An 8,307-nucleotide genomic window follows, 5' to 3' on the forward strand; every position below is an offset into this window, starting at 1 on the left:
TTCGTTAGATTACTTTGTCTATGCTTTTATTGAGCAACAACTGAAGTATTAGTCATGAATATCTTGAAAATAGGACCGGAGCTATTTCTCACATTACATTATTTTGAGTCTCAGAATTCTCAACATGCATTCTGATAAATATTTTGTGTATAGAGCCTATTGAATTATATTACATAATCAGAAATACTGTAGTACATATAAGGACTGCTATTCCAACAGTTATAGCAACCCTGGACCCTGTCAGTTGACATGAATTTCCTCTATAAGCTGATGAAGCCATCCTTGTTTTTCGACTGCTGTGCTTCGTCTCTTTGGAATACTTCAACTGCTGCTCTTAAAAATTGACTCTGGTTGCCTCTTCTCTGTGCAGAATAAGGCCTCTTCAATGGGTTCCTTCACCAAGTCTTTCATGTTCTCATACCGAGAAAATGACCATGTCATGTGTAATTAACAATCATAAATTGGCTCTGTGATAAATTTTTTTCTCCAAATAGATGAAGTCAACCCAACTTTTCTCCTTTCTTGTATAGCCATTTTATTCAATGTAAAAATTTTACATTAATTTCTTTTGGGGCCCATAAGAAATAAATGTGGAACAAAATGTGCTGACATTAAATTGTTGTCAGTTCTATACTTCAATTGTTCTGACATGGGCTTCTTTTGTAACCAAAGCAGTCGAATTCAGGGAGGCTAGTGTGATATTTCGGTACTAGGTAAAATTGTCAAGAATAATCGCTACAAACTTATTCTAGTTTCTATATGTTTGATATATGTTACTGAGGCACAAATATTTAAACCACCACAATACTTAAAAATTGGTAACATTTGTGCAAAGAAACATAGAGGGGAGGGACTGTTCATGGGGGAGATGCCTCCACTGCCATCAATGAGGCTCTGCCCCCACTGTTTGGTAAAAATATTAAGAATCTTCTATCCTATTCTCCTACTCCATACTGTAATATTCTATCACTTCTTCATTCATTTAAAAGAAAAAAAAAAACTGTTTCGGTTCTCATGTTTTATTACCAAATCTCAAATCTCGCACATTTGTTAATAACAAAAAATGAAAAAATTAATTTTTTTATATACTAACAATATATACACTATCAAGTTTGAATGATTGACAATTTATTTTAATTTGAATTTGAAATCTCAAATTTTACATATGGTGCATTCAAGTATGTCAATATATGAAAAATTAATTTAAAATTAAAATATTTAAAGAACATAATCCGTAATCAACTTCGTAAAAATCATTTGTCATCTTCCCTCCCACTTTTCTATTCAACATTCTAATAGTGTCAGTTGCTCATTCACTAAAAATAGGAAAAGCGCCTTGTTGGGATACTCACGTTTTAATATCAAATCTCTCAAATATCTTAATAATCTTATCTTTTTTTTCATAATAATAAAAAAGGAATGCATGATAGGGTTATAAAAGTAAGAGATTCTACGGTTCCTTTTGACTATCATATCCTCAAGTCAAATTTACAGTTGAATAAGTGTTATTGAACAATTATTTTAGTGGAGAGATACAAGTTAAAGGAATTTTACCCTAAAGACGGCTGAATTTTCCTATAAAAGAAAGGGCTTGACATTGTGGTAACATAGGCCTGAAAAAACCTAGAGACAGATCTGCTCTAAATGGCTATCATTATTCAATCATATCTTGAAACTCTTCCAATGCTATTATTGTGTTTTGTTATTCTTCTTTATTACTACTACAATCTCACTCAGAGATGGAAAAGAAGCTCGCTGCCCACAACCTGGCCAGTTGTCGGTATGCTGCCAGCACTTCTTCAAAACTCTTACAGGCTACATGATTATGGAACAGAAGTTCTCAAAGAAAGTGGTGGCACATTCCAGTTCAAAGGCCCGTGGTTTGCCAACATGGACATGGTCATCACCTGTGACCCGGCCAATGTCCATTACATTCTCACCAAAAACTTCTCAAACTACCCAAAGGGTCCTGATTTCAGAAAAATATTCGATGTTCTGGGAGATGGGATTTTCAATGCTGATTCTGAGTTATGGGAAGCTCACAGGAAAATAACTTTGTCAGTTATGCGCCATCCCAATTTCCAGAAACTTTTGGAGACAACCGTTCGGGACAAGCTTGAAGAAGGGCTCCTCCCAATTTTAGAAACCTGTTCAAAAACAGGATCCCAGCTTGATTTGCAAGAAATTTTCCAGAGGTTCACTTTTGATAATATATCAAAAGTGTTACTCGACCATGATCCGGGCAGCTTATCCATGGATTTACCATACATCCCATGTGAAAAGGCATTTAGTGACACCGCAAAAGCCCTTTTACACAGGCACTTATTGCCAGAAAGCTGCTGGAAGCTCCAGAAATGGCTTGGAATAGGCCACGAGAAGAAGCTAGGCAGAGCAGCTGATGCTTTTGAGCAATTCATCTGCCCTTGTATATCGCTGAAGCAGGAAAAAAGGAACAAAACAACGGAGGAAACAGGATTTGATGGACTATCAGCTTTCATGGAGGCTTACAAGGGAATAAATACTAGACAAGATGCAAAGCTGTTCATGAAAGACATCATGCTGAATTTGATTTTTGCAGGTAGAGACTCCACGAGTACAGCTCTCTCTTGGCTTTTCTGGCTCATCGCCAGAAATCCTCAGGTGGAGGACAAGATTCGTGAAGAGATTGCAACTAAATTGGACGCCAAACAAGGTCAAAACCTGAGCCTTTTCATCAATGTCCAAGAATCCCATAAACTCATTTACCTCCATGGTGCTTTGTGTGAAGCTCTCCGGTTATATCCATCCGTGGCTTTAGAGCACAAAGCTCCAGCCAAGCCCGACACTCTTCCAAGTGGTCTACGAATCGATGCAAATACCAAAGTGGTTCTTTCCTTCTACTCAATGGGACGGATGGAGTCCATATGGGGTGATGACTGCTTGGAGTTCAAGCCTGAGAGGTGGATATCCGAGCATGGAAGTATTAAACACGAACCATCCTTCAAGTTCCCTGCATTTCTTGCTGGACCAAGGACTTGTGTAGGCAAGGAAATGGCCATGATCCAGATGAAAATGGTGGCAGCCTCCATCGTCTATAATTACCATATCCAAGTGGCGGAAGGCCATCCCATTTCCCCTAGTGATTCTGTTATTATCCAAATGAAGCACGGTTTCATGGTCAGGCCCTTTAAAAGAAATTAATGAATGTAGCCTTGTTATATATGATAATATTGTACTAGAATAAAAAGGATGAAGTATATTCAATCCAATCATTTACTTATTTATTCTATTTTTAGTATATAACGTATTATGGGCCATAATGTTTAAATATGCAGTGCTAAATTTTTCTCATGCTTTGAAATGATTCACAATTTGATTAGATGTATTTCACAAGTACGGATTTCTTGTTTGAGAACAGTTGATTTTTTTTTTTAATGATAGGAAAATGTTCATTTGTAGTTAAATTTGTTAATTATCCCTTACTGACAAGTTTATAGATTAAAGAATTTCGTTTAAGAAAAACGAAAATTGATGCCCATTAAATGCATTGTGTGAAGCATCGTTAAATTGGTGGTGTTCCTAATTGGTGCTGTGATAATCTGACTCACTTTTGTTTTCTTTCTTTCAAAAATGCTAAGTGATTATGACTTTGTAAGTGGTAAATGGTAGCATGTTAGTTGTTGAAATAGGTAGTAAAAGATCATTAAATTCTTTATCCAAAAAAAAAAGGAAGAACATTTCAATTGAAAGTCTGTGGCTAATACAATGAACTGGTATAGCACAATTTCTCATACCAACTAAGGAGCCATTTGACGAATTACTTGTTTTGGCAAGTGAATTTTTGGATGAACTGAGTAAACTGTAAGCTGTTAGAAATTTTTTCTATAGACAATGGAAGAGATAAGATAGTGTCAATCTTCATCCTGAGTGCAACAATGAATGTGCATTTTACCAAGTCTTTGCCTGTTTTGGTCTGAGTGGTACCTAACAAGTCTTAACGGTGTAGCTTCTCAAGTATGTGTGTGTACATACATTATATATATATATATATATCCACTTTAGGTTTAATGTCCTCCTGACTTGCACATGAGATTGTCACTGGATCTGGACTCACAAAGAGCAAAGACATTCAAGATGAATGCAACCATTCGGTCTGCTCAAGCAATTGTCTATTTCATTTGGTTGGATAGGACTTCAAGGCTTCGTCCTACCTGCCAGATAGAGTTCGCCTAGTTTATTATCTCAGATATTGGACTACATCCCTCTTGCTCGCTTCTATCATTCAATGGATAGCATCATTCACCAAATATATCGAAATAAGAGAATGTTCATACTTGCCTCCAATAAATCAAAATTTATATATAGGGTAAAAAACTATGTAACCAAAAGCTAGCCTTGGTGGATAAATAATTGTATCTATTAAATTGCAAATCTATTATTTTTAATGTATGTTTAACTTGATATTAGGGTAGTGATATAAATCAAATCATATTAGACGATTTCTAACAATCCGTTAATAAAATTTACTTTTTATCCAAAAAACAATGCCTGCTGGACAAATAAACGATCAGATAGTGGCTAGACTTTTATCGGTTCTTCTATTACGTGCAGTACAACTGATGTTAAGGGAAATCCAGAGATTCGAAGTGATTGTAACTGTAATCCTTTAGCTCAGTACAATCCTATCAAAATGCACAAGGAAAAAGAAAAAGTCAAATTCATAGAACAACAATATCACACTCGGTGCGATATTTTACAATCGAGGAAGGCCAAACTGATGTCAATGGGAATCGAGGAAGGACAAGACAAACTAGTTACTTGCGGTGGACCAAGACAAGCCAAGGAGTTCTATAACTAAACAAGTTACAGGTATATATTGGTTTGGTAAGGTTAGCAACTTAGGCTACTCTTTGCCACTTCTAATAGCAGTACTTTTGACCATGCACCTGATAATGCTGCTTCACCTAGTGAGAAATATTTGTCTGAAAAGGAAGTTTTGCTGATGTAGTACTAACCTGTTAAACTTATTAATTGTAGTATATAACGCTGACTCTTTTATTGCATCTTCTCATAAATTATGTTGAATATCTGATTGAAAATTTAGTATTGGTTTCTTTCATTTGTTTACGTTTATGAAGGAAAAAGTATTGTCTTACTAACTAGATTAACTAACTATGTTAGTTACATAGTAAAACATACAAGGAAAATTTGAAGTAAGAACTTTTATTCATTTCTTAGATGAAAGATGGACGGACAAGACATTGTACTTAGATTTCGCCATGACGGCTTTATATTTAAGTAGCTTCCTCTTTTGGCCTCTCTTCACACTTTTTTTTGGTTTCTGTTTTGGGGGGGAGGGGGGGCTTTGTCTTTCTCACTTTAGTTTAATGAAGATTGCAATTTTAAATTTCAGTATTTCTTCGTCTACCTATACGAAATCTTTTATTACATAAGCAAGGATGACTACCAAAAGGAGAGAATAAAGTTGGATGATAGAGTGACTGAATTTTTGGTACTTCATTTTTTGGCTTTATGAATTCTTTTTTAAGTTCAATTGACTTAATCGGATGCATCTTTATGATAGAATAGTAAACAATTACTGTTGCCTATGTGTGTAAATAAACTAATTAAATTTAAAAAAATTTGCCTATGTGTGGAATTATGAGATAGGTTAATTGCAAATTGATTTATGTTGCACCACAACACTACAAGGAGTAGATTCACAAGAATCTGGACTGGAGTGAATTTCAATTGCTGATCAAAATATATGTTGTAGTACACTTAATTTTCCTTAGAAATTTATCATAATCTAAAAAATGCCATTCTGATTAAGTCTACTAGGCATATGTATATGTGCATGACTTGGAACTACTCTATTCATGGCTACAAACACAAGTATTCCAAACAATCAACCATTCTAAAGAAGTCCATTGGTAGGTAGTTTTGATAAAATATTGGCTTGGGATATTTGTGTAGGAGTTGGATTCCTGATATTTTTGTACTAGTTGGTATGAGATTTCCTATTATCAGGTTTTTTAATAAAAAATTTTTTACCCTTCTTTCCCTCCTCACACCCATAATCAACCTCAATAGTAGTATTTGTTGGGGTAAAAGTGTAAATGTTTGTATTTTATGACAAGCATATTGAAATCGATCAGCACTTTATCAAACATTTGAAAATAAGATGATAAGATATCCCATTCATGAACTGCAAAGATGAGTTGGTCAATATACTTACAATGGCTATCCCAAGAGCAAACTTCCATAAGTCACTTGGGAAGTTGGGCATGTGCAATTTTTATGCGCCAACTTAAGCGGAGTGTTGAAATGATTTTTATGTAGATATTATTTGCTTTGTGTTTGAATTTTCAAATTAGAGATCAATTAGAGTTGATTAGATTTGAAGAAAAAGAAGGGCTCCTGCCATAATAGTTAAGCAAAGAAGAACTTGAAAGGATAAAAACAGGAACGTTAAATTAGAAGATGAAAGAGAGGCACGGTAAAAGAAAGGTAGGAGTAGTAAAAAGAAAGGGAAGAAATGAAGGAACTTATTATTTTAGAAGATGAAGGGGAGAAATCGGATAAAAGATTCTTCTTCTGATTATTAATCTTCAAGTGATCCTGGCAGTGAAGAATTTGGATAAAGAAAGATGTTTGAAGAAGGATAACAGGGGAGTGCTTGAGGATGATGCATTGCATGGCGTGCTTGCTTAGATGTTCCTTTTCGATTAAAAAATTTAATGGCATGTTGGAGTGAGGAACACCTACTGTATCAAAGAACTAAGCGGGAATGAATTGGTCCGTTTGATTAGCATGTGGAGCTGGTTTGGATTGCTATTTTCTGGAGTTTTGTAGAAAAATATACTGTAACGATTTGATATATGCAAGAAAAAAATAGATGATTGGAAAATATGTTTGTGGAAAATGTAAAAAAATTTTGAAGAAAAATTTTCAAATATTATTTACTAACTTGCATTATAAATATAATTTTCAATCATTTTTTTATCGCACGGACATTAAATCACAAAAAGTGCTTCAATTTTGACTTAATTTCTATTTTTGTTTTTATAGCCTATGTTGTGAACGTCAGTTGAACTTGTCATTTCATTCTATCTCTCAAATCTGTTAATATGACAGGGTTGTATTTTTCAGATTTAAGCGTATCTATTAGTTCTATTACCATATACTTTGAGGGGTTCTAGATATTATTAAGCCATAAATTGATGACATTATTTGACTCCTCCTCTGTCTTTTTTTTCTTTTTGACAATGTGGTCAGATGGTGGAGGATCTAAATCCTAGGATTGAATGATTCTTTAAGGAAAGAAATGGGTTTGGACTGGATGCTGCAACCTAAGAATACCACCGAAAAGACTCCAGCAACAGCTTTGGACAATCAATAGGAGGTTCAAGTCAAAGCTTAAAAGGTAAGCTTTAAACTTGTTTAACATTTTTTTTTTTGCGTGAAAGCCTGCAAACAGATATATCTAATGTTTGTTCTCGGCCATTGAATGCACTTTAGCAGCAATTTTTTAGTGTAAGTAGGTAAGAGTTTTGGTGCTGGAGAAAACTCCGGAACAACGGTTGTGAGATGAAATTTCATGTTCTTAGTAGCCAAAAAAGTGGCTGCCATAGACTTTTCGGCTTTAATTGTTCTTCCTGCATTTTTGTTCTGATAATTGCCAAGAACGGAGGAAAATTGATAAGGGACTGCTTTTTGGTAATTGGAGTCTTAGGAACTTTTGGGGCTAATGGAGAATAGAAACAATTCGCATTTTAAGAGCTATAAAACATGAGGGAGACAGAGTGGAGGCTGGAGAAACTCGAGAAGTAGAGGCATTAATGGCTTTCTCAGAGTAATTAGATTAAGGAGTCGGGTCTTTTGTAGTACGTTCTCCATACTAAGAGAAAATATAACAATCTAATCCTGGGTATAGAATCTCAATTCAAAATGAAAATCTACATCCACTTCCCGATTTTTCCCATTTTTATTTAGTTCTTGAATCTTGTCCTTCATTGGTCTGAGATCAGCCTGTCTATCGCAAAACTGCATATTGTTGTAGGAAGCATTGTCATTCAGCTGACTTGTGTCTTTAATTTATTTTCATGATATGTTTGACGTTCGCTGCTATGTGAGTCGTTTTTATTAACATTGTCCTTTGAGATTGTTTATCTTTGCTGTTGTCGAGTGTACTTTTTTTTATCTGAAGTTGCACATATCAAATTGGCCTCATCATGCATTTTCGGATACAGTTCGGTTATTTTATATCCCGTAGTATATTTTGCGGTTCAGGTAGTTTTTAGGGAGTTGAATCCATACTCGAAGAAT

At 34.9% G+C, this 8,307-nt stretch overlaps 1 protein-coding gene across 1 annotated transcript; it reads left to right on the forward strand.

Annotated features, from left to right (window-relative positions):
- Nucleotides 1-1,622: 1,622 nt before the first annotated feature.
- On the forward strand, nt 1,623-3,291 carry LOC113770177 (alkane hydroxylase MAH1-like). The gene has a single exon (XM_027314569.1). It carries the CDS (start codon nt 1,645-1,647, stop codon nt 3,178-3,180), a length of 1,536 nt encoding a protein of 511 aa, XP_027170370.1. The 5' UTR covers nt 1,623-1,644; the 3' UTR covers nt 3,181-3,291.
- Nucleotides 3,292-8,307: the final 5,016 nt, after the last annotated feature.

The sequence above is a fragment of the Coffea eugenioides genome, chromosome 5 (genome assembly GCF_003713205.1).
Source record: "Coffea eugenioides isolate CCC68of chromosome 5, Ceug_1.0, whole genome shotgun sequence".
Taxonomy (NCBI): domain Eukaryota; kingdom Viridiplantae; phylum Streptophyta; class Magnoliopsida; order Gentianales; family Rubiaceae; genus Coffea; species Coffea eugenioides.

Excerpts from the sequence above, each read along its gene's own strand:
- LOC113770177 (XM_027314569.1), top strand. The coding sequence starts at position 1,645 with ATGGCTATCATTATTCAATCATATCTTGAAACTCTTCCAATGCTATTA.